General features: G+C 40.7%; 1 protein-coding gene across 3 annotated transcripts; it reads right to left on the bottom strand.

Annotated features, from left to right (window-relative positions):
* On the bottom strand, positions 1 to 26,517 carry LOC127416503 (E3 ubiquitin-protein ligase RNF19B-like). 3 transcript variants are annotated; one of them, XM_051655910.1, is made up of 11 exons: positions 26,359 to 26,517; positions 23,113 to 23,228; positions 22,411 to 22,825; positions 20,491 to 20,942; positions 17,682 to 17,884; positions 16,891 to 17,038; positions 7,455 to 7,617; positions 6,629 to 6,743; positions 3,639 to 3,770; positions 3,127 to 3,370; positions 1 to 2,999 (listed from the first exon to the last, which is right to left on the bottom strand). In XM_051655910.1, exons 3-11 carry the CDS (start codon positions 22,567 to 22,569, stop codon positions 2,813 to 2,815), a joined length of 1,803 nt encoding a protein of 600 aa, XP_051511870.1. In that variant the 5' UTR covers positions 22,570 to 22,825; positions 23,113 to 23,228; positions 26,359 to 26,517; the 3' UTR covers positions 1 to 2,812. The 3 variants fall into 3 exon arrangements, with proteins under 3 accessions (XP_051511870.1, XP_051511867.1, XP_051511868.1); XM_051655907.1 differs by having other exon boundaries at positions 2 to 2,999; positions 3,127 to 3,391; XM_051655908.1 differs by lacking the exon at positions 23,113 to 23,228 and having other exon boundaries at positions 2 to 2,999; positions 3,127 to 3,391; positions 26,359 to 26,512.
* Between the last annotated feature and the right edge of the window lie 518 nt (positions 26,518 to 27,035).

Below are 27,035 nucleotides of genomic sequence, written 5' to 3'. Positions count from 1 at the left end.
TCAATTAAAGGTTATATTTTTGTGAATGTTTTTAATGAAATATCTTAAGGTTTTTTTTTTCACTGCCTTCTTTGCTCATTTTTACCAAGGGTGCCAATATTTTTGGCCACCACTGTATATATATATATATATATACACACACACACCCACACACAGTATATAATATGTATTTTCTTTTTTTATAGGTTTAAGAAAGCAAAATCAAAATCTTTCCAAGTACCCTGTTAAAATCAGCACACAATATAGGACATTTTGTATCATGGGTTTAATATATATTAAAAAAAAAATGATCATAAAAACTGATTTACTGAAACTTTCTTTGTTCCTAATCTGCAATGTAAGATCAGCTTTGGAAACTCCTGGAGGTATTTTCATTGTGAACTTCAGGGTCAGTCTGCCTAGTCAATTTCAATGAGTGGGACAGTGGGAAAGAGGCCTAAACTGGCATTCTGGTTTCTCCTTTTATGCCATGTATCCAAAAAAAAAAAGTCTATATCCACCTTTTTCCTGAATGCAGAAGTGGCCTTAACGGACACCTGTTTTCAGTTTCCAGTCTCCAGTGTTTTTCATGCAAAAGTGCACTATATATTCTTATCAGATAATGTGATGTTTAGCGTATAACTGTGTAAAAAAAAAAAAAAAAAAAAAAAAAAAAAAAAAAAAATTTAAATCATGTGGCACCATAGTGCTGATACTTCAGAGAGAAGTAATCATTTTTTGACAGTGCCTCATCCGTCAAGCAAGTTTAAGGAATAGTTAATTGAAAAATGAAAATTCGTCATCATTTACTCACCGTCATGCCATACCAGATGTGTATGACTTTCTTTCTTCTGCAGAACACAAAGATTTTTAGAAGAATATCTCAGCTCTGTGGATCCAAACAATTCAAGTGAATGGTGACCAGAACTCAGAAAGTCCAAAAAGGATATAAAGGCAGCATAAAAGTAATCCATACGACTCCAGTGGTTAAATCTATGTATTCAGAAGCAATATGAATAGGACCAAAACAGCTGAAATATTCTTTAAAAAATCTTTGTTTGTGTTTTACAGACTATATACACTGAGGTGAGTTACACTGATATCATAAACTACTTCAAGTTATTATGACTGTCAACAAATGCACAAGTTGAGCCTGAACTAATTTTTTCTCCAACTAACATAACATTTTTGTTGTTCTCTGTCTGGAACGCTCTTTTTGGTCATTTTTATCTTGCTTCTCATGGAGACCAGAACCAATAAACACTCCAGCAGCAATTAGAATCACCATGGCGGCGCCCAGTGGTTAGTCAGGAAAACTGTGGATATTATACAAATGCTGATTCTGGAGTACTACCAGTAGCCTACAATCTATTACTTTGCAAGCAAACAAACAATCAATTTACTGTAGATATTGGCTACAGCCCCAGCAGCCAAGGTAATAAGGTGCTCTATGTAGATGATGGGTTTTTAAAACTCTTAATTCATCAAGTACTCAAAAACAGTAGGAAAAACAAATGTTGTTACAGCCGAAATAAGTGAACAGTTTGTGGTTTAAGAGAAAAACAATATCATTTAGAGCAGTGGTTCTCAACAGGTTATGCATCAGGACCCAGATTTTATACTGGACATCAAGTATACAAATTAACTGATTCATTGGATTGACATATTTAACCATACAATAATTACCCATTCAAAACACATTGTCATGTTTATCCTGGCCACAACTGAAATTTTATTTTGCTTCGCATAGTTTTGTGCATCTACCTAATTTGTCTATAGCTTCTAAGTGACAAGTAAGAGTTTGATTGGACAGACTGCCTTTGATGTCAATAACAAAAGATATGGGAAACATTTTATCCTCCTTTTTTAAAAGTTGATTAGCCTACGTACTGTATTTTTTCAATCATAACCACAAACAATAATATGCTTATTTGCATTATTATTATTGGCATTTAGCATCGTTTTCCAACAGACCTGCAACACACCAGTTGAGAACCACTGATTTAGAGCAATTTTACATTTTGGTTATTGTTTTATCAGTTTTCTAAGCAACACTCAAAATCACAGTCTTAACAATGTTTACTTTTCCCTAAGATCACAAACTTTGACCTAAGATTATCATACTCAAGAGTCAGGACATACTGTAATAGCAACAGAATGAGGCTTGGGGCTAAATCTAGACCTAAATCAGGCAGATTCCGCCACTCCTTCGTGAAAATGAGACAACAATACATGTTATGTAAAAACTTAATTCAAATGAATAAATACAGTGAGTAAAGGCCCATTACCAAGTCCCTGTTAGCATTAGCCTGCAGCCACACTAATCTTCAGACAGAGGCACTGCATTTCACCATGTTAGCAGTCACATGCCACATCAGGCAACAGTACCAACCCTTGCAGAACAAACCATGCTTTTAATCCGTAGCTTAATACTTTTTCTTTTTTTCCTTCTTCGATTTCAGTCAGGGGACTTAAACCATATGGTCATTAAATAAAAGAGTATAGCAACGAAGAGCTAGAGAAGAGCTAATCAAATAAATGAAACCGATCAGCATCCAAATAAGCAATGTTTTCAATAGAACATAGTAAAAAACTGCTGAGCACCCCTCAAACTTGCTGACAAACATACGCTTGGTCATTTCAGTTACTATTATCGTCTTTAATCCCGGTATTTTGGCAGCTGCCCTGGACTTTCATCTCCATTTTCTCTTTTCTGTCTTTTCTTCATCTTTCTTTTTGTTTACACTCTATCTCTCTCTGGTTTCCATGATGCTGACTCTCCGCTGGTGGGAGTGTTGGTGGGCGGTGGAAGCAGTTGTTTCCGAGGAGTCGTTCAGACGCTGTCGATTTCGGGAGCTGTGCTCCCTGTCTGTTGAGAGGCACACAGAGGCTCACAGGTCTGGCTGAGTGATTCTGAGGAAATGCTCTTACTAGACACAATACTGCTGAGACTCGGCTTCCGCCCACCATGTGGCTGGGCCTCAATCTCCACCTGGACCTCAATATTGGTCCCATCCTTGCTGTATAAAACAGTACAAGAAAAGTAAGTAGTTTTAGGGAAAAAAACACGAAGGCATAAATACTGTATATAACAATACGGTTCTCTGGCTTTCTTTATTTGTTATTAACAATATGAAATGTGCTCACCTCAGAGCAAATGTTTGTGTGCTACTGAAGGCACACTCCTCTACTACATCCACTTCGTCTGACTGGACATCCTGCTCAGTGCTGTCAATATGTCTATCAGTAGGCGGTTCATTGCAGCCTTCTGCTCCTGAATGGAACACACTGGTGCTTGGAAGCGGCATCACTTCCTCCACATTCACACTTACTTCCTGTACACTTCCATCAGTTAGAGCTGGATTGGGCTGGCCGGTCCAGTGGTCACTGACTACATGAGAAAATAGAAGATCTTCAAGAGAAGTTTAAATGTCATCAGATCAGGCATTTGAGAGCTTAATATAACAATCCTAATATTTTCTGCATTATGAATTACAGTTACAGTCGTTATAACTGAATGCAAACTCAAATGAAAGGGTTACAGCAGGGCTTAATTCTGTTCTAGTTAACAGGGCTTACATCATTGGTTATGTATTGTATCATCATAAATCCCATTTTTTTTTTTTTTTGAAAAGGTAGACTTTTAAAGGTTAACTTACAATTGGCCAGATCTTCCAGCTGTATATTCTGTGTTTCCAGAGGTTCAGTTTGTGGCCTGCACCAGCCATTCCGGCACAATGACATGGGCACTACCCCGTAGACGTAGGTCAACATAAGAGGCACTCCAACCCCTTGAAACATAGAAAAATGTATTTAATTAGAAATTATTAGGGCTGTCAATTTAATGTGTTAATTTAGTGCAATAAAAAAAAAAACACAAACTCATTAATGCAATTAATCATGCACCCAACCCATATGTCAACTCCGTCATAAGGGATTGCCCTACCAACAGAGCAATTCAAGCTTGAAGTACCAACTTTGCAAATCATGTTTTAACCCAAGAGCTGGTGGCACAAAATGAGCAAGGAGTCGTTCACACGGGGCGCATACTTGCATTTAAAACAGCAAGACAGAGCACAACAGAAAGGAACAGAATGCAGGGGTTTCGAGAGGCTTTGTAAAAGTTTGACAAGTTTTTTTACTACTTGAGTGTTTTAAAAGTGTCCATCTGTATGTATACATAGACAATAAAATAGCACAGAAGGAACACAAGAACACTTCCTGTGTGAACGGCCCCTAGGTTTACCTTGGATGGCTTGAGAACTTAATTGCAAAATGGGTTGCCGTGTGTGCAAGGCATAAGTTTAATGATGTAGAAATAAAACAAATATACTGGCTTCTAAAGCCACTTTTTGTAATGTCTATTCAATGATTTATTATTCTGCCACAATAATGCAATGTCTTTGAATGATCTTGATTTAGGGGCTTCTCTCAGCAAATTAATCAGCATATATAATTATTTTGATAATACAATCTTTTAACTGATTGATAGCCCTAATTATTATTAATTACGTAATATCTTGTATAAGAGTACGAGTTAAGTCCCTATATGACTACACAGAGAACTATTCAGATCACAGATTAGACATATTTAGATCCTTGTTTTGAGTCAAATAATTTTGAAGAACAAAAAATGGTGTCAGTAATTAATAATGGCAGCATAAATACACAGAGGCATAATGCAAGCAGTAAAGACAAGGACAACAATCCACACACAATACAGGACACAAAAGGCCATCATTCTCCTGGTTACAGATGAGAACAGAGTGTCATTGTTGGTAGGGGCATTCTAGGGGACAAGGCCCCTCTGTGGCTCTGCTGAGGAGATGTCAGAGCTGGAGAACACACAGGGCTATTCAGAGGGGAGAAAGAGAGGGAACAGAAGTGTTGAGTTTGGGTGGGAGAGTACAGAGTCATGAATGCGCTGTGCTCAGGACTTTACGATATGGCATGGAGATCGCTCTGACATTTGAGTTGCAGCCGGCTGCTGTAAGATTTCCCTCCCTGTTGCAGCTCTCACAGGAGTGCCAAAGAAGAAGATAGATGAGTCATCAGAGATGATTGGGGCAGTTGCTGTGTGTGCGCATAAGCATGCATGTATGAATGAAACAGATGCATGCTGAAAGATCTAAAGATCTGAGTTTCTTAAAAGCAACCTATGTGTTTTCTGAGAAGTGACTGATTGTGTTGTCTATTCCAGGAGTCATGTTTTAGCCCAAGAGCTTAATTTAGCCAATAGCTATCTATATCTATATAAATCTATATCTATCTATCTATCTATCTATCTATACACACAGCACATATATACAGTATATCTACACACACACACACACACACGTTGGTGAGGCTATCCTTATGAGGACTCTCCACAGACATAATGATTTTTATACTGTATGAACTATAGATTCTATCCCCTAACCCTAACCCTACCCCTAAACCTAACCCTCACAAAAAACTTTCTGCATTTTTACATTTTCAAAAAACATTTTTTAGTATGTTTTTTAAGCGATTTGAAATATGGGGACACTACAAATGTCCTCATAAACCACATTTATAGCATAATACCCTTGTAATTACCAGTTTGTAACAAAAAAAATTCCTCGTAAACCACCCAAACCTGCCCACCCACACACACACACACACACACACACACACACAGTATATATATATATATATATATATATATATATACACACACACACTACCGGTCAAAAGTTTTGTTCACATTTAAAATAATAGTGAAGTCATCAAAACTATGGAATAACATAAATGGAACTATGGGAATTATGTTGTGACTAAACAAAATCCAAAATAAATCAAAACTGTGTTATAATTTAGCATCTTCAAATTAGACACCCTTTGCCTAGAATTTGCAGACACCAACTTCTTGAGGTATCACCCTGGGATGCTTTTTAAACAGTATTGAAGGAGTTCCCATCTATGTTGGGCATTCCCATCTATGTTTTTTTTTTAATTAAATTTTAGTTTTATAATAAAATAAATTAATATGTTGGCACAATTATATTTTTGTCTACAAAACTAATTTCAAACATTTAAGCATACGCCTTCAGATCAAAAGATTTTTAATATCATGAGAAACATTTAAGTGTTTCAAATGTTTTGACCGGTTGTGTATATACAGTATATATATATATATATATATATATATATATATATATATATATATATATATATATATATATATATATATATATATATATATATATATATATATATATATATATATATATAATATTAAGGGTGTTTGTTGCTGTTTTTTTACAATTACTTGCTCATACATTGGCTCTTTTGTGAGAGGCAGGCTTAAGTAGCTCCATTTGTTTGGCCTCATGCCAGAGGAATCAATAAGAAGAAATACTTCTCAACTCAGCACTTTCACGCTGCTGTAAGCCAACAATACGACCCCTGAAGTGCTTGCTGACTGCCAGATACTCCGGTTCCTCTACATCAATTGCCATTTTACAATAAATTAGCTTTAGAAACAAAAAATATATATAAAATAAAATGACCTCAATTACGTTACACAATGCAAAGCTAGGCAAGTTACATATAGGGCAAGTTACCACAACATTTTACATGCTCATAATTCCATTAATATACAACCTCGATCAAAATGTATGGTTCTTACCCACAGTAATGGCTGCTATGACTGGAGACACAAAAACAGACATCATGACTCCGCTCGCCACTGTCAAATAATGCTTACTTCCTGAGATATTGTTTTTCTTACAGCGGCCGTGGACCTGGGAGTCAATCAACAGATACAGACTTCAAGACGTGTGCAAAATAATTAGAATGAAGCACTACTTACAAAGGGAAGTAATCAAATTTTTTAATGATTAATGTGATTTACTTAAAAACATCTTGGCAATTGCTCTTGGAATCCTTAAAAGTGGGCCTCTAGCAGCACCAAACAGAACTGCAAAAATAAGGATTGTTTTCCAAACAGGTTTCCAGAAAACATCTTCCACTGGTCGACAAACAGACAGTCCTGCCCCAAACTGATGCTTTTGGTTGAGCCAATGTTGCTATGTCGGACTGGTCAAACAGAGCAATGTTGTGATTGCGCCACAGAGAAAAAGGGTTTTACTTTGGGGGGGGAGCAACCTACAAATGGCTTACTTATAGTTGTCTCACTATTTAACATTGGAAAAATGATACACTTCACTTTTAAGAACATAATGGCTTCCATAAACAAATGGCACAGTGAAAGACTCCCTACAGAAGTTTTTTATATAACATTTACCTGCTGTGTGAAGGAGACAGGTCTGGTTGATTTACATAAATTTACATTTATGCATACAGTAGCACTTTTGTCATGATGAGCATACAGCCAGGGGCATGACCTTGTCTTTTACTCAACCTAGAGCTATCCAGGTTCACCACAGAGAAACATATCAGCTCACAGGATGAGTAGTTTGAGTTAAATAATGCAACACAATTTAGGTCTTTACCTTGCGGCCCATATAAATTGGGATGCCCACAATGATGACGGGTATTGCAATGCCCACTATGAGTGAGATCACCACCGGAGCCCCAAGCAGCATGCCAACCTGCCACAAAACCTTTCGTGTCTGTGACCATGGCTTCTTTCCCCAAAAAGTGCAGCCGGAGGGGCTATAAGAAACATAGGTAAACAGAAAGAGAATATAAGCACTTTAAAGCCATCAGACAGACAAAGCAGACATGTAAACTGGAATCTATTTTGAGTTAAAGGGATAGTTCATCCAAAAATGTAACATCTGTCATAACTTACTTGTCACATTTATGTGTGTTTTTGTCAATGTTTTGATTTTCTTGTCTTTTATTTTGTAGTTTAGTTCATGCTTTTAGTTCCTGTTTCTTGTCATGTCATGTGATTTCCTGTTCCCACCATGTTTCATGTGTTTTGTTCTTATTGGTTCCTTGGTTTATTAGTCTCGACTTTTTATTGGTTCATGTTTCATTTGTCTTGTTATCTTGTTATCAGTTCTGTTCTGTCATTGATTCTTATGTTATTAGTTCAGTTTTGTTATTGGTTGTCTTGTAATCTTGTATATTTAAACCCTCATGTTTTCCTTTGTCATGTGTTGTTTGTGTAATGTTGCTATTGATTTGAGTCCTTTTTTGTATTTGTTTATAGTCATGCCAAGCTATAGTCATAGATGCTGTAGTCATAGTTCTTGTGTGGCAGCGGGGGCATGGTCAAGCATCTCTCCGGAGAGAGAGAAAGCGGTAAGGGCGCTTACACCTGAGCTAAATTATGTCTAACACCTGTCTATAATTTCAGTGAGCACGGGGGGAGCGGCATAAATAGAGCCACACCGCAAGTAGAAGAGAGAGCCTGGGCACCAGAGACCCAAATAAGAAGCAAGGAATTTTCGTAGCACAAATGATGAGAGTTTATTTTTGTGAAGCGGTGTGAGATTATGAATTAACTTAGTGAATAACATAAAAGACTTTGAGACTGCAATTGTACTGGAGAGAGAAAAATAAATCCTTACCTGAACCAGGATAGCTGCTTCACGCCTCCTCTTTACACTGGTGCCGAAACCCGGGATTGAAGTTTGGGTTGAAGATGGATGGAAGTCGTCCCGTAGAGTCCTCCCAGTTGGCGGAGATCCTCCAAGCCCTCGCTGGCCTACATCAGAGCCACCAGCAGACTCTGCTTGAGCTCCGTCAAGATCAAGATCACCAGTTTGTCGAGCTCCTGCATGCTCAAGCCGAGGACCGGCAGGTGATCCGGAGCCTCCTCAGCCAGGAGGCGTCCTCAGCCGCGACCCCGGACACTCCTGCACTGCTACCCCCACCCGCATTACAGAAAATGGGGGTGGCGGACGACCCCGAGGCCTTCCTGGATTTGTTTGAGCGGACCGCCGAGATCTGGGGCTGGCCGCTCGGCCAATGGGCGGCCCGACTGATCCCACTATTGTCCGGGGAAGCCCAGCTCGCGGCTCAACAACTGCCAGCAACGAGCCTCCTGGCCTACGGAGATTTAAAGAGAGCCATCTTGCAACGGGTTGGTCGCACTCCGGAGGAAAGTCGTCAACTCTTCCGGAGCTTGAAGTTGGAGAGCTCCGACCGCCTGTTTGCCTTCGCCCAGCGGCTCCGTGACGCCTGCCGAAGATGGCTGCTAGTGGGGGACCGCGACGTCGATGGGATTATCGACCAGGTGGTACTGGAGCAATTCACACATCGACTGCCAAAAGGGACGGTGGAGTGGGTCCAGTGCCACCGCCCGGCGTCGTTGGAGGAAGCTGTCCGGCTTGCGGAGGACCACATGGCGGCGATTCCGAGGGCGGAAGAGCCCTCCTACATTTTCTCTCCTCCCTCTGTCTCTTCCCCCTCCCCTCTCTCCTCTCGTTCTGCTCTCTCTCCAGGTCCCGTTCCTGCCGCATGCAGACGAGGAGGACTTCAGCCACTGAGACCAGTTCCCCGGGTGTGGGAGGCGACACCTACCCCTATCCCAATGCCCCGCCGCTCTCCCCCTCAGGGGGGGTGCCCGCCGATGCAAGTGCGGGCGTAGTGCCTGGGCCGGCCTGCTGGAGGTGCGGAGACCCGAGCCACTTCCGAGATCAGTGCCCTCTGATGGAGCTGGGGACGGTGGTGCAGGTCTCTGACCTCCCACAGGCTGCCCCCGACCGGGCCGGAGCGTACCGGGTACCGGTAAGTGTCAAGGGGGGTACTCACCAAGCGTTGGTGGACACCGGGTGTAATCAAACCACTATCCACCAACGCCTGGTTCAACCCGAGCCATTGGTCACAACTAAAACGGTGAAGGTGAAATGTGTACACGGGGATATTCACAAGTATCCGGTGGTGACCCTGGCGATTAAATTCTGGGGGAAAAAGCATAGAGTGGAGGCCGCGGTTAGTTCCCGCCTCACCCATCCGCTGATTTTGGGGACTGATTGGCCTGATTTCAAAGTTTAATTAAAGGGAATTTGCGCGGATGGGTCCTGTATGAAATTAGGGAGATGTGTGATGTGCGATGCTCTGGCAGGGGAGGAGGAGCCGGGGCCGTCCTCGACAGCTCCACATCATAATGACAAGAGAGGGGGAGAGGCTGCAGCCCCTCCCCTTCTCAGGGAATTCCCTGAGGGGGATTTCCCTTTGGAGCAGTCGCGAGACGAAACCCTCAAACACGCCTTCGACCAAGTGAGAGTCATCGATGGTCAACGACTCCAGCCGGACATCGCCCTTTCATACCCCTATTTTGCGATTATAAACGAGCGCTTGTATAGAGTGACACAGGACACTCACACTAAAGAGGAAACAACACAACTTTTGATTCCAAGGAGCCGTCGGGAAATGGTATTTCAGGCGGCTCATTATAATCCCATGGCGGGTCATCTAGGAGAAAGGAAAACACTGAACCGTCTAATAGCCCGTTTTTATTGGCCGGGCATTGGCGGCGATGTCCGCAGGTGGTGTGTGGCATGCCGCGAATGCCAACTGGTTAACCCACCGGCCACTTCAAAAGCGCCATTGCGCCCTCTCCCTTTGATCGAGGTCCCCTTTGAGAGAATTGGAATGGACCTCGTTGGGTCAGCACGCGGACATCGCTTTGTATTGGTCCTAGTGGACTATGCAATGCGATATCCGGAAGCAGTGCCTCTTCGCAACATCTCAGCACGCAGTGTTGCGAAGGCACTCTTCAAAATAATCTCCCGGGTGGGGATTCCGAAAGAAATCCTCACCGATCAGGGCACAACATTTATGTAAAGGACACTACGCAAACTATACGAGTTGTTAAATATTAAATCGATTCGTACTAGCGTATACCATCCTCAAACGGATGGCCTGGTGGAACGATTTAATAAAACCCTCAAAAGCATGATTCGTAAGTTCATACACGACGATGCTAGAAATTGGGATAAATGGCTCGACCCCCTGTTATTTGCAGTACGAGAGGTCCCGCAAGCCTCCACTGGCTTCTCCCTATTCAAGCTGCTGTATGGGCGACGCCCACATGGCGTGCTTGATGTATTGCGAGAGGCCTGGGAGGAGGGACCTTCAAACAGCAAAAATGAAATTCAATACGTTCTTGATCTTAGAGCAAAACTCCACACTTTGGGACAGCTAACACAGGAGAATTTGCTCCAAGCTCAAGAACGACAGCGCCGACTGTATGACAGGGGAACTCAGCTAAGGGAATTTGCACCGGGAGATAAAGTGCTTGTATTGCTTCCCACATCAAGCTCTAAATTACTCGCCAAGTGGCAAGGACCCTTTGAGGTCACACGACGAATGGGAGATCTCGATTATGAGGTTAAATGAACCGATAGAGGGGACGCACGTCAAATATACCACCTCAATCTCCTGAAATTGTGGAGGGAGGCGGTTCCCGTAACGTTGGCTATGGTAGTTCCCGAGAAGGCGGAGCTCGGACCGGAGGTGAGTTCAAAGCATAAACAGTTCACCCCGGTCACTTGCGGAGACCACCTCTCACCGAGTCAACTCGCGGAGGTTGCTAGGTTGCAACAGGAGTTTGCGGATGTGTTCTCCCCTCTACCGGGACGTACAAACCTCATTCATCACCACATCGAGACCAAGCCGGGGGTCGTGGTACGTAGCCGCCCCTATCGATTACCCGAACCCAAGAAAAGAATTGTTCTGGAAGAATTGGATGCAATGCTCGATATGGGGGTAATAGAAGAATCCCACAGTGATTGGTCCAGCCCAGTTGTTCTAGTCCCTAAGAGCGATGGGTCTGTGCGATTCTGTGTGGATTATAGAAAAGTCAACGCGGTGTCTAAATTTGATGCATATCCAGTGCCTCGCGTTGATGAGTTGCTCGATCGGTTGGGCACTGCTCGATTTTACTCAACATTGGATTTGACGAAGGGTTATTGGCAGATCCCCTTGACACCAATTTCCCGTGAGAAAACCGCCTTCTCCACACCGTTTGGATTACACCAATTTGTGACACTTCCGTTCGGTTTGTTTGGGGCCCCGGCTACGTTTCAGCGTCTCATGGACCGAATTCTCAGACCACATTCAGCCTACGCCACTGCCTATTTAGATGACATCATCATTTATAGCAATGATTGGCAGCGGCACATGCAACATCTGAGGGCAGTTCTGAGATCGCTGCGCCGAGCGGGACTCACAGCGAACCCAAAGAAGTGTGTGATTGGACGGGTGGAGGTACGGTATCTGGGGTTCCACTTGGGCCACGGGCAGGTGCGTCCCCAAATTGATAAGACAGCGGCGACTGCGACCTGCCCGAGACCCAAGACCAAAAAGGGGGTGAGACAGTTCCTGGGGCTGGCTGGCTATTATAGAAGGTTCGTGCCTAATTATTCAGACGTCACCAGCCCGCTGACTGATCTCACTAAAAAGGGAGCTCCAGATCCATCACCCGTTGGTACCTGGCTCTTCAGCCGTTTAAGTTCAAGGTGGTCCACAGACCGGGGGCGCAGATGGCTGTTGCCGACTTCCTTTCCAGGAATGGGGGGGGAGTGGTAGGCAGGCCGGATGCCGCCCCGGCCTGAGTCGGGTGGTGGGGATATGTGGCAGCGGGGGCGTGGTCAAGCATCTTTCCGGAGAGAGAGAAAGCGGTAAGGGCTCTTACACCTGAGCTAAATTATGTCTAACACCTGTCTCTAATTTCAGTGAGCACGGGGAGAGCGGCATAAATAGAGCCACACCGCAAGTAGAAGAGAGAGCATGGGCACCAGAGACCCGAATAAGAAGCAAGGAATTTTCGTAGCACAAATGATGAGAGTTTATTTTTGTGAAGCGGTGTGAGATTATAAATTAACTTAGTGACTAACATAAAAGACTTTGAGACTGCAATTGTACTGGAGAGAGAAAAATAAATCCTTACCTGAACCAGGAAAGCTGCTTCTCACCTCCTCTTTACATCTTGTTTATAATCTTTTTTTTGGGGAGGGGGGGGGTTTTCTCCCATTTTCTCCCCAATTTGGTATGCCCAATTCCCAATGTGCTCTAAGTCCTCATGGTGGCAAAGTGACTCGCCTCAAATCTCAGTTGCCTCCGCATGTGATACCATCAATCTGCGCATCTTATCATGTGGTTTGTTGAGCATGTTACCGTGGAGACCTAGCGCGTGTGGAGGCTCACGCTTTTCTCACCACGCGCCCCACCGAGAGCGAACCACATTATAGCGACCACGAGGAGGTTAACCCAACGTGACTCTACCCACCCAGCAACCGGGCCAATTGGTTGCTTAGGAAGCCTGACTGGATTCACTCAGCATGCCCTGGATTTGAACTAGCGACTCCAGGTGTGGTAGTCAGCGTCTTTACTTGCTGAGCTACCCAGTCCCACTTTTATAATCTGTTTTGTTTTCTTTTATTGCTTGAAACCTTCACATTTTTAGATTGCATTTTGTAAATAAAACTGCACTTGGGTTCTCACATCATCATCGTCTGCTGCCTGTCTTGCTCTGTAACGTTACAGAGAGTTACAAGAAGTATGACTATAGCTTGGCTTGACTATAAACAAAAACAATAAACAGCAACATTACACAAACAATACCGGACAAAGGCAAACATGAGGGTTATACACGGCCATAATATGTGGTGATTACATTCTGTTGTTGTTATTTCTGATGGCAATGATACTAATGCAAATATTGTTGAATAAAAGAGTTTTAATGGGTAGAATTCAGACAAAAGAATGATGATAAAAGGTATATCTAACTATTGGCAGATGTGTGAATGGCTTTTGGCTGCAGATGACACGTGAGTAAAGCAGCATATAAAAAAATAGAGTGAATGGGCATTTAAGAGTATTTGAGTAGATTACTTGTTTGGACTAATTAAACAAAAAAAATTGCATGACGTGTTCTTAGAAAATGTCTCTACGCGAACGATCATACAGATGTAGGTCAATCTGAATGTTACACTGAACTGAACTGAATGTTACATTTCTATAGCGCTTTTCTGACACTACACTCAAAGCACTTTACATAGTGAACGGGGGACTCTCCTCAGCCACCACCAGTGTGCAGCATCCACCTGGATGATGCGACGGCAGCCACAGTGCGCCAGTACGCTCAACACACACCAGCTGTTGGTGGAGAGGAGAGAGTAGAGAGATACAGCCAATTCATGGATGGGGATTATTAGGAGGCCATGAATGATGAGGGCCAGTGGGAGGAATTTGGCCAGGACACTGTGGTTAAACCCCTACTCTTTATGAGATGTGCACTGGGATTACCACAGAGAGTCAGGACCTCTGTTTAACGTCTCATATGAAAGACGGCACCAGCTCGCTAATAATTCTACACTGATCTTAACTGTAGAAGGAATTAGTTATCGGCCTCAAAATAGGTGGTGCTCCAGGTCACTCTTACCAATGATGAGGACCAATGGCAGCAAAAAGGTGCAAAGCAGCCGGTAAGAAGTTTCACACCTGTTCGTTCTTCGATTTTGTAGGAAGTGTGCAGAGGCCTAAAGGCTGAGTAAATACTGACAGAATTTTCATTTTTGGGTGAACTGTTTCTTTAAGCCAGTAGTGTCACTGCAGTATCAAAGCCCTTGCAGAAGTTACATGACTTTCACTAACTTTCCCCTACAAGGGGAAAAAAAATATAAATATTAGCCAATAACAGCCAGACACTCACTGTGTCCCATTGGATCAATATTTTATGATCACATCCTTGATTAGTCCCATCGACCATCTGGGTGAATTACAATCCTCTATAGCCTATTTTTGTTCTGTTCTGTGTGACAAAGTCAGCAATGAAACTCAAAATATCACAGGTTACTGACATGAAGAAAGCCAGATCTGACTTATTTATTGATGAACGTTGATCGCTAGAGCTCCATTGAGACTAATGGCCACTTAGATTGAAATCATTTGTCACAGTAGGAAAAAAAACTGAAATTATGAAGCTAAAAAAGTCTGGAGAGTGAGGTGAATACTTTGCCCTTGTTTGCAGGCAAGGGCCTGTCCATGAGACTACATTAAGACAAGGGCAGAAAGATGCACAAGACAGAATAAGAAATTAATAAGGGAGGGGTAACAAACACACATAAACACACACCACACGCAAACACAACAGAATGGCCAAAAGGGAGCAATTATCAATTGGTGGTTTGGCATTTTCCTATTATCTTCTTGTAAAGACAGGACCTGTACCTTTTGAGAGCACAACAGTTCCCACCCACTTTTTCAGCCATCTGGGTTTCGGAAGTATTACTCAGTTCTTCTATAGACTTTTCATAAAATCCTCCATAAAAGAGTTCTAAGCCATGAACAAAACCAACCAGCTCTGAGGTGAATCACAACATTACAAACTTTGATTTGAAGCAAAAGACAAGGTATAAGCCTGTGAACTTAACGTCTTTCACGAGGGCACGAACTACAATCCCATGAAGCACTGTGAATGACATAATCGAAGATAAAATGATGGGAAATATGCAAAACTGTTGACTTTAGTTTGTTGATTACAACTATAAAAACAATACAGTTTACGTTTAATGGTAAATATTCTAAAAGATACAAATATATAAGCAGTTTGAGGGTGAAGGGAGACTTGTTTGCTTTATTCACAATACGTCATGGGAGTGGACGGTCGCTCCAAAGCTTGCTTTGCGGGCTTTCTTGGCCACAGTTTTCTGATTGGTTGATTTTTCTCTGCTGCACAACTGGTAGTGTAGTTTTTTCACCCGCGAAATTCTGCTATTAAACACGATTTTTAAACAATGAAACTGAAATAACATGGACTGATGGCTTCAGCTGAAGGGTATACTATCGATGAACAACCTCGGAGCTCACAGTAGGTCTGCCTTTAAATGCTGATAAGTTATTGGTGAAAATAAATTTGTCTATGGAAAAAAATTATGGGATTTTTACTTCCGGAACCCGGCTGTTGCGCTCTATTATAAAATGCAACATAATACATGTTTTAAACTGCAATGTAATAATGATAGTTTGACAATTTCTGATGTAGGTGATGTGGGTGATTCATGTCAAACCAACCAAAACTGATGTTTCTTTATGTTTTTGTGTCAGCTGCAGTTTCACTGAGAGAGGGAAATCTCGAGTGACACAATGACCAGTGCTGTTTGTCACTAATATGCAAGGAAAAACAGCTAAATAATCAAACTGTCATAAAGACAAAACTTTATTTTTAATACAAATAATGCAAAACAAAGTTTCATTCCCAGTAACAAATATTTATGGCTGTTAAATTATCTTAATTCACCAGCCATTAGCAGGTGTGGCAAAAAGTTAATTTTGGTAAAGTTTATTTATGAAAAACTCTCCCCACTTGGCTGGATCCCAGCATAATGGGGTGTTCATTAAATTAAGAAAATCTGCTTCGAGCAAATCCTGGGGGTAGGGTTGCATGGACAGCGAAATATGAACAGACATTTGTACTGATTAATTGATGAAAGTCTGTGCTGGCCGGCATCCAAGTGAGGAAAAATCTATCCGAAATCAGTTTTAGTGCAGTTATTGTCCATTTAACTTGCAAGCAAAGTCACTACTTTAAAGATCACAGAACTCTGTAATGCATCACTTTTTGCATGCCTTGTGTTGATAAAGAGTAAACAAGCAAATCTGATAATCTGAAATGGTTATGAAGTAGGCTAAACAAGCAACTCTGTACAATGTCAGTATTGTAGGGCTGGTATCTTGCATTCTTGTGCTGCAGGATTGCCCCTGTTCAGCTTGTACTGAATATGTCCAAGTGTAGATTAATAACAGCACACAAACTCTGGTGCTGGTGATGAATATGGGCTACAGTATGTGGTTGCTGGCAAATGCCCTGTATTTGGCTGTGAAAGCCACTGTGCTACATACACTGGATAAATGTTCGCTAAATGTTAATCAGAAAGAGTGAACTGTCCCCTACAACTACAGGTAGATTTAACAGCAGAATGGGTTTCTCTTACTGTAACTTGACTGTGCATGTGTGAGTGCGTTTACCTGAGGTAGTGCACGTCCGTTATCTCCTGCATACACAGCCAACAGAACTGACAAGCACACACTGTACAGTTCATTCTGTTGCAGCTGCCATCATTAGTCTTCATGATGTAGGCACCACAGCGCGGACAGGGCTTGATCTCCTCTGCATCTTTAACAGAAAGAGCAGAATAAACTTTAGGGAAGATGTGGCTATTTTCGGAATAGCATACTAGCATACTCGCTTACTATTGCTGCTGAATGTAGTATGTTTACTGTGCAATGTGCAAATTTTCTATATGAATGGAAAGACCCACTGCATTTGCCAAAATGTGCAGCAGACAACCACAACACACTGGCTGTATTCAGAATAGCACACTACCATACTACTCTTCCTTTGTATGCTATTCTGAATATAGCTACTGTGCCCAGTCCTGTATCCCACAAATTAATGCGCTTGAGTTGACCTTCTATTTCCACTGTGATGGATCAGAAGCAATTACAGCTGCTTAACACATTATTTGATCAGAAAGTTAAGACATGTTTGCTCAAAATTGTATTAGAAATGCATAATAACCTTCACGTGCAATGTGATGATGTCATGTGACATCCATGTAAGGTAGTATCCTACTATTTGAAATCTTGGGACTAATGCCTACTATTTCGCTGGCTGTTTTTAATAAACAGTAAGCAGTGTACAGTGAATACTTTACAGTATTCAGTAAGTTGTAAGCTAGTATTCCATTCGAATATAGCTTTAGTTGGGTAACTGAGGTATACCAACAGAAGACATTATCACAATGTTTATGCCATACCACCAGGTTCCTCGTTGAACACGTAGAGTGTGGAAACATCATTGGCCCCTGACGTGTAGCGAGCTCGCTGACGTCTGGCTTGGTCACAGGTCTGGTCTGGGTGCCACAGCTGGCGGCAGTGGTAGCAAAACTCAGTATCACAACCTTCCCGACGACAACTTAGCTTGGGGCACTCTGCACAGCCATAAGCTATCACTGCATAGCTAATAAAAACATAAACAACACAATTAAATGAGGAGATAGCAAAGAATTAATGTGTTATTATATACTCTACATATAAGAACAAAAGTGCTGGTTGTGTATATCAATATTTTAAAGACCCCACGAAATGGCTTGACGAGTGCAATTTTATTTACTGTGCTGACATATTTCCTTTTAAAAGTTTGGGTAGGACTTATAGGCTCTTGTTACATCACAGCCATAAACCATGTTTTGCTACATGCTAATGGACTGGACACAAATCTGTGAAGTGCAAGATTAGTCATTAAAAGGACTTCACCCAAAAAATAAAAATTCTCTCATCATTTACTCACCCTCATGCCATCCCGATGTGTATGACTTTCTTTCTTCAGCAGAACACAAATGAAGATTTTTAGAATAATATTTCAGCTCTGTGGATCCTCACAATGCAAGTGAATGGGTACCAAAATTTGAAAGCTCCAAAATGCATATAAAGGCAACATAAAAGTAATTCTTATGACTCCAGTTGTTAAATCCAAGTCTTCTGAAGTGATATGATAGGTGTGGGTGAGAAAAAGATCATCATTTATGTCATTTTTTACTATATATTCTCCTCCCTGTCCAGTAGGTAGCAATTTGCACAAAAATGGGAATCACCAAAAACAAAAGAAGAAGAATGTGAAAGTAGAGATTGGTAGTAAAAAAAGGACTTAAATATTGATCAGTTTCTCACCCACAATTATATAGCTTCTGAAGACACAGATTTAACCACTTGGAGTCATATGGATTACTTTATTGCTGCCTTTACTGTATGTGCTTTTGGAGATTAAAATTTTGGTACCCGTTTACTTGCATTAAATGGACCTACAGAGCTGTGATATTCTTCTAAAAATCTTTGTTTGTGTTCAGCAGGAGAAAGAAAGTCATACACATCTGGAATGGCATGAGGATTAGTCAATGATGAGAGTATTTAGATTTTTGGGTGAACTATCCCTTTAATATTTTTGGCCATTTTCCCGGTAGATTAAGACTCTATATTTAAATGTGTTTGTCTGCTAAAGGTTAATTTTGTCAACTTTTAGGAGAACACTAAAGATGGCTTCAAAGTTAATAGACATGGACTAAAAGTATGAGGTCTGAGGTCTTTAAACACATAATTTGATATGTGAACATATGTAACTGGTCTAGAAGATACTGTGGCAATTACTATCGACAAAGCATCCAGTTTTGCTCCTCTCATCAGTCACAGTAGTAAAGAGAGAGACTGCTCTGAGGCCCCATGTGGTGTGACTGCAGGTGATACCTAATACCACCTTGTTGACAAGAAATACCAAGCATCCCGCCATTCAGCCACGGCTTCCCATCACTACCCCGATCAAGTTCCTGTGAGGAAACCTAACGCTAGCATCCAGAACTATACATAATGCATCACTGAGGACAGGGTGATTCACGCTGCAGCGTGGGTGACAAACAGATCTGCCTTTTCCCCCATTTTTTATACTCTGTTTAACATATGCAATAATCATCAAATAGATAACAGAAAATATGTCCTACTCACTTTAAATGGTTTCTAGCTGATTGAAGCTGGTTAAAGTGGTAGATCAGCTGGACTACTAGCTGAAGGGGTGGAGGCCATCCTAGTAGACCAACTTAGTCAAGCTGTTTAGAGCTGGTAGACCACCTTACATGTTTTTCAATTAGTCCGTGCTGTTTTTCAATTGTTTTTCTATGTAGACATGCTCTAGACAGACGTCTTTGACCGTTGCACAGCATCTCACTGTTTCTTCCAGCGTCTTGCACAGGAACGTTACATTGTTTAGATGCAGTATTAAGTTAAAATGAACTTCAACTATTACAAACGTGTCTCTAGACACCTACTTTCTGCTCTATTTGTGACACTTTGTGGCGCTATTTTTTTGGCACAATAATGCATTTGGTCTGAAGAGCCCCTTAACCTTTACAACTTGAAAGATAAAATTCTCATTTTGATTCAAAATAGTTTATTTGAACAAGTTTTTCTGTTTCTCTCTAGCAATCAGTTGTGATATATTATGTGTTGCAGCTATGTCAGCAAGCTTTTTGTGTAAAGCACACCCTCCTGTGACTATCAGCAGAGGTAAGACAAATGTTGGTCACAGATAAGGGACCATTTACAGTTACGCAGCCATTATCACAAAATAAACCCTGATTAATATTAATATTAATTAATATAAATATTAATATTGATATTGATTTTGTGATAATGACCCTACATTATCCTGCTTATTACACACTACTTACCAATTCAATAAATAAATGGACACATAAATGGAAATATATTTGCAAAATATTTGGAGATATTAATTTCAGTAACATTTATTTTTATATGTGAGAAGAAAGAGACCGCAGATTGATATGAGAAAAATGAAACTAGAACAGCTACAGTATGTAAGAAAACGGTTGTCTAAAACAACGTTCAGTTACGCAGTTTAGTGGCATTTTACATTATATTTGAGCTCAGAATGATTGACCAATCAGAAACAAGAATTCCAGAGAGCCGTCTAATAACTCTTTATAATGGCACCCAAACGCAGATATGGACAATTTGTTGCGTTTCATCATTTTTTCACATTGATGCTTCATGGCTAACCTGCAGTCTGGTGCCGGGCACCAGCGAGTGTCTGGGTCAGCAGCCAGAAAACGGCGCAGCTGGAACTCTTCAAACCTTTCCAGCAGTGCACCGTCATCCAGAATGGCACGGACGTCAGGCAGTGCCAACACTTCAGGGCACTGCGGGCAGGCAATACCCACACGGCTCTCAGAGATCTCGATGCGTAGGTATTGGCGCAAACAGTCCGTGCATGCACGGTGCTGGCAGGATGACAGGCGGGGGAAGAGGCCGCGTGGTTGACTCAGGAGGCAAAGTGGGCATTCCACCAGGTGCTCCAGCAGCTGCTCCTGACTGGAGGAGGACAAAGACAGTACTCCCATTGATCCCGTGCTGCCACACTCTGCACCTCGTTCACCGTCTCCCACTCCACCTCCTTCACCTTTCCCAGGATCTCCTCCAGCCTCTCCAATGCCACCTCCTTCAATTGGAGCCTGTTCATGAGAGGAGAGACAGTTACTCAAGTTACTCAGAGCACCTAAAAAATTTGTATGACTGTGTCATGCAAGTAACGACACACCTAAATTTTATTAAAAGGGATAGCACCCAAAAATGAAAATTATTTTCATTCATTATTTACTCATCCTCATGTTGTTCCAAACCTGTATGATTTTTTTTTTTTTTTTTAGATATGTTGGGCAGAATGACAGCCTCCATCATCATTCACTTTCATTGTAGGAAAAAAGATGCAACAAATGTGAATGGTGACTGGGGCTAACATTTTGTCTAACATCTCCTTTTGTGTTCCATGGAAGAAAAAAAAAAACATACAAAAGTCTTACAAGTGAATAAATAATGACATAATTTTCATTTTTGTGTAAACTTCTACACAAACTACCCTACCCTGAAGAAAAACAGCTTAAACCAGCGTAAGGTGGTTTGCTGTCTTAGCTAGCCACAAGGCTGGTTTCCACTGATCAGGCTGGTCTGATTTGATGTTTAAGAGTGGTTCTGGGCACTTGTCAACTGGTCAGGCTAGGAGACCAGCTAAACCAGCTAAGACCAGCCAGTCCCACTGTAAACTGATGCTGACAAATAATGCGAATCGCCAAAAACAAAAGAAAAGGTGTGTGAAAGTGAAAATGGAGATTGATAGTAAAAAAGAACTTTAACATTTATCTGTTTCTCACCCACACTTATCATATCGCTAATGAAGACATTAAGATTTAACCACTGAAGTCACATGGATTACTTTTGTGCTGCCTTCATATGCTTTAGGAGCTTCAAAGTTCTGGTCACCATTCACTTGCATTGTGAGGACCTACAGAGCTGAGATATTCTTCTAAAAATTACTGTTTGTGTTCAGAAAGAAAGAAAGTCATACACATCTGGGATGGCGTGAGGGTGAGTAAAAGAGAATTTCCATTTTTGGGTTAACTGTTCCCTTTGAGGGGCTGTGCTGAATCTAACCTTTTATAATTGGTTTTGTTGGTGTAGCCTAATGTAGTCAGGTTGATTCAACATGTTAAATAATATTTTGACTTGAATCAAACTAGTTAATTTAGATGTTCCCATATTTTGAAGTACCACTTTTTTCAGTGCACCTTAGACTGGTTTAAGCTGGTCTTTTCAGCTGGGTTAATGAATGAAAATGTCGCCAATTGTTATAATCAAAATGACATGACTCAGTGCATGTTCGTGTACATGTGTGTGTGACACCAAATGTGAAAATGGCATGACCTAACCATGCTGTTTCTTGGCAACAGGAGGAAAGAGACACTTTCAATCAAAACTAATTGAATAAAACATCAATTTGGGAAGGGAAGTGAAATGACAAAGTGTCAACCTGTTACATTAACTATTTCCACAGTTTGCTGAGGCAACTGAAGAGATCAAATTTAAACTTAAACTTGAAAAGTTTACAAGAGTAGAATGAATCCATGTAGGAATCATCTATCTTACTTGTTCCACATGCTCATGCTCATTGGGTGTGAGAGTGATGGCAACCTCTTCCTTGTTCAAATTCCCAGAGGGCTTTTCAATCTTGGGCTCAGATTTGGGCTTTCGGCTGAAGAAGCTGAGAAAACTGAGGGACTGCGACTGTTGCTTGGGTCTCTTCATTGTATGGAGCTGAACAGTCTAGCCAAAACAGCATAAGTGAGGCAGGCCTGTTTGTTTGAGTGTCTCTGAAAGTGGGTCTGTTCCTTTATGGTCTGACAGTGAATATTGGTAAAGAGACCATTGTGAGGAAGTTAGAAAGTCGTCCACAACAGCGTTTCCTCATGAAGGTCATTGTTTTCTTCTCACTTAAACATAAGGCTTGCTCTACATGTATTTTTCCTTCAGTTATCCAAATGCATCACACAGATTTTCAGCACTGCAAAATACAAGTAAGATTGAAAGTAAGAATGTTGTTTAAAATATTTCTGAGTGTACATACAGTTGCCAGAAAAAAAGTATTTGGACAATTAAAATATGTTTGAATGTCTTTGCATTACATAAGACAATAATAAACCAAGTGGATTTAAAATAAATAAATAAAAAATAGAGCAAACACTTTCAAGAAAAGAATTCCACAAAAGTCAGTTTGTATGATAAGACAATAGATTTCAAAAGTATTTGGACACTTTCTGGTTGTCAAACATTAGTGGAACATATCCATACCAGAGATTATTTAGCAGAGATGGGCCACTTCTATTTAAATTAATGGGAGAAATTGGAACGCCCAGCCAAGAAGCTCAAGTGCCCAATGGTCAATGGATGTAGAAAGGAAGTCCCGCCTTAAAGGTAAAAGAGTCAATCACTTTTTAGATACAGACATCACCTGTCAATCAACTCGCTAACGCGCAGGTGCATTAGAGTTTGTTGACATTACCTTATCATGGCAACAAAGTTTTAAAACTGGCAATAACTTTACACAGAAAAGGCTGGTAAGTGATTTTATCCCACTAGCATCATGTTTACACGAATATTGTTTAAGTCTTGTGTCTATACTTTTGAAACAGTGAGTATTTTAATGTTTACAGGTTGGCCCCATTTACTTCCATTGTAAGTGCCTCACTGGAACCCAGAGTTTTGCTTTTTTTAAAGAAAAGGAGGGACAAGTCGAATTGAATTTTTGTGTTAATTAATATTATGCCATAAATGCTGTCGATTGAGCTTAACTTGTATTGAACCCGAAATATTCCTTTAAAGAGTGGGAGATTGAGACAGAGAAGCCAAACGATACAGTATATTTTACAGACTTCTTTTTCCCTATGGAAGGGTGCAGAGGCTGTGATATGGGGAATGGGGTTTTATTTTCAATTGTTAATGTTATCCTCCTCAAAATGAAGATATGGAGACAGACATGGATGCTACTGGCAGACATCGTATCAGTTAGCATTACAGAGAAAAATCATGTTCAAGCATTTATAATTGAACAGTCACACCTAACTTCAAAATCTGATCTCATTTTTCATCTTGTTCATAGTTTTTATTGAAGAATAAAAAAATATATATTTTCACTGAAGAGACAGCATATTATCATGAGGATCAATCTTTTTCAGGATTTACAAGATTAAATTCTGTGATACTGCCTACAGTATAAAGCAATCTGAAGAAGCAATACCTGATATTACATGGTCATTAAAAAAAAAAAAAAAAAAAAAAAAGACTTTCATGCCCAGTAGATGGCACCCCTTGGGAATTCTTCTTGTGGTAATGGGTCTTAAGAGTTAAACAACTAAATGTCCTACACTGTCCCTTGTTGAAAACAATCTCATAAATGTATTTCATTTCTTCATTGCGCACATTTGTAATAGAGAAATATATATTAAAACCCTGTTCTCATAAAACATTTACAAACATCACGATCCATTAAATATCAATATTTTGATTTTACATCTAAAAGCAACCTCAGCCCTTCTGGCAGCATCACATAATAAACCTGTGAGCCTATGTCTTGCATTTGACTGCTTCATCACTCAACAGAACAGAAACCAATTAAGAGGATAGACCTATATAATCAAGAACATTCAACACAACTGACAAGCAGGGCTCTTATGTTGCACTGGACTGAACATGAACACAAAAATGATTATATCCCTGTCAGGCAAGGGCTCTGCACTTATAATAGAGAAATTACAGAGGAAAGAAAGATTTCTAAACAAGGCACAGAGTACAAAGGAGGAAATATGACATGAGAAAAAACGACAAAAATCAGTAAAAGGGATATATTTATATCCTTTCTCCTACTGAGACAGACAGACAGACAGACAGATAGACAGATACAGTAGACAGACAGACAGACAGACACACAGACAGATAGATAGATAGATAGATAGATACCCGTAGTTTACCCAAAAATGAAAATTCTCTCATCCTTTACTCACCCTCATGCCATCCCAGATGCGTGAATTTCTTCCCTCTGGAGAACAAAAACAAAGATTTTTTAGAACAGTAAAATATCTCAGCTCTGTTGGTCTGTTCAATGGAATTGTGGCCAGAATTTTGAAGCTCCAAAAAGCACATAAAGGCAGCATAAAAGTAATCCACATGACTCCAGTGTTTAAATCCATATCTTCTGAAGCGATATGATAGATGTGGGTGAGAAACGGATCAATATTTAAGTCCTTTTTTCACTTATAATTCTTCTCTCTGACCAGTAGATGGCGACATGTACGAAGAATGTGAATCGCCAAAAACAGAAGTAGAATGTGGAAGTGAAAGTGGACATTTATAGTAAAAAAGGATTTCAGTATTGATCTGTTTCTCACCCACACCTATCATATCACTCCAGAAGAAGTGGATTTAACCACTGGAGTCTTATGGATTAGGCTACTTTTATACTAAATTTGTGTTCTTTTTGGAGCTTCAAAGTTCTGGCCACCATTCACTTGCATTGTATGGACCTACAGAGCTGAGATATTCTTCTAATAATCTTTGTTTGTGTTCAGCAGAAGACAGAAAGTCATACACATCTAGGATGGCATGAGGGTGAGTAAATGATGAGAGAATTTTCATTTTTGGGTTAACTGTTCCCTTTAAAATTTGAGTTAAAGCCAAGCAACATGGCTGAAGTGATTTCACTTATATTAACTAAAACTGCTATGTTATGCTCATTGAATTAATTAAGAAGGAATAAGAAAATTAGTTGACATGAAAACAGAAATATTGCAGTGACAGTGGACCGCAAAGAAAAGACAGCTCAAATGTGGCTTCTTTGGCCATCGAGCAAAATCCTGTGGCTATGTGTTTCCTTTCTCTGTGTGTTCCCAGGACTGTTCCTTAACCACATAAAGCAAAGTTGGGCAACAACTTTGCAAACCACAAATATCAAAGGCTGATGCAATGGCATCGTAGGCAGGTTTACAATTAGACTTCAATATATCAGGCTCTTTTGGAAAGAGAGGGTGTCCCAATGATATCCTGACAAATAACTGGATCAGGGAGCAGGGCAGCATCGTGGCAATGCCGTTTTTGACGTTAGATGAGGACACACCTCCACATTTCTGCCAAGAGGGCAGCAGTGATCGCGAGCATTTACATTTACACCAACTGTTACTTTAGTGATACAGTAACACACTGTACGGACCTTTAAATTACACTGGCACGATTCTGTACATAAACACATCCACTTCAGTTCTAGCTAAGAAGATCTCTCGATTGTGCTGAAATATGCCTGTTTATACTTGCATTAAATGTCACAAAAATGTGTTGTTAATAAGCAGATTTTTAATAATTAATCAGAGGGTCTGACCAAGGCATCACAGCACTGCAGGGAGTGGCATTGTTATTACGTATTGCCGTTCACCCCTGCCAAATTTACTTTTATGGTCAAATGCAGATAATGCTACCCATTCACAGGAAGAGAACAAATATTTTGACCAAATGATAGCACACAATAATTGTATGAAATCCGTCTCTTACCTCTGCTCAGTGCGTTATCTTATTGCAGCTCAGCGCCATCGCCTGGCTCCTCCCACTGAGCATACGAGGGCGCACAGGCTCCTGTGGCTCCTCCCACTGCTGTAAAACGTCGCTTATTTGCTTATCTTTGAGCGTTTTTCTGGACCCTGTGGTGGTCCGAGTTGCACCGCATGACGTTGGCGAGGAGATCCCCTGGAACCGAGAGTTTCCCCCCTCTGCTTGAGGATGTAATGGCCTGCGGGAGAACAGGGGTACTGCAGTGATCCGAATCACTGGATGACGTAGAAATTACTTTATTCATTCACTTAGCAAATGCAAATTTTGTGCAAATACAGAGTAAAACTGTCATTCGGACCCCAGTGATAGGCACTGAATAATGCTGAGTGGGACTTATGGACCAGCAATAGACAGAGATCAACATAATGATATTATATAACAATGTAATAATGCTACATTATATAAGAAATATGTCATTTGAGATAGCAGTTACAATTGCCTGTACAGAGAAAAACTGTTCATCAATTGTCGTAATATATTACATTCTCCTTACGGCACGAACATTGTAAAAAAAAAAAAAGAAAAAAAGAAGAAGAAGAAAAAAAGAAGACTCATTAGAAATCAACATTATCATTATTATTATTATTATTATTATTATTATTATTATTACTACATGGTAA

The sequence above is a fragment of the Myxocyprinus asiaticus genome, chromosome 25 (assembly GCF_019703515.2).
Source record: "Myxocyprinus asiaticus isolate MX2 ecotype Aquarium Trade chromosome 25, UBuf_Myxa_2, whole genome shotgun sequence".
Taxonomy (NCBI): Eukaryota; Metazoa; Chordata; class Actinopteri; order Cypriniformes; family Catostomidae; genus Myxocyprinus; species Myxocyprinus asiaticus.
The sequence above is the reverse complement of the archived record's forward strand: the minus strand, read 5'-3'. Positions and strand labels throughout refer to the sequence as shown.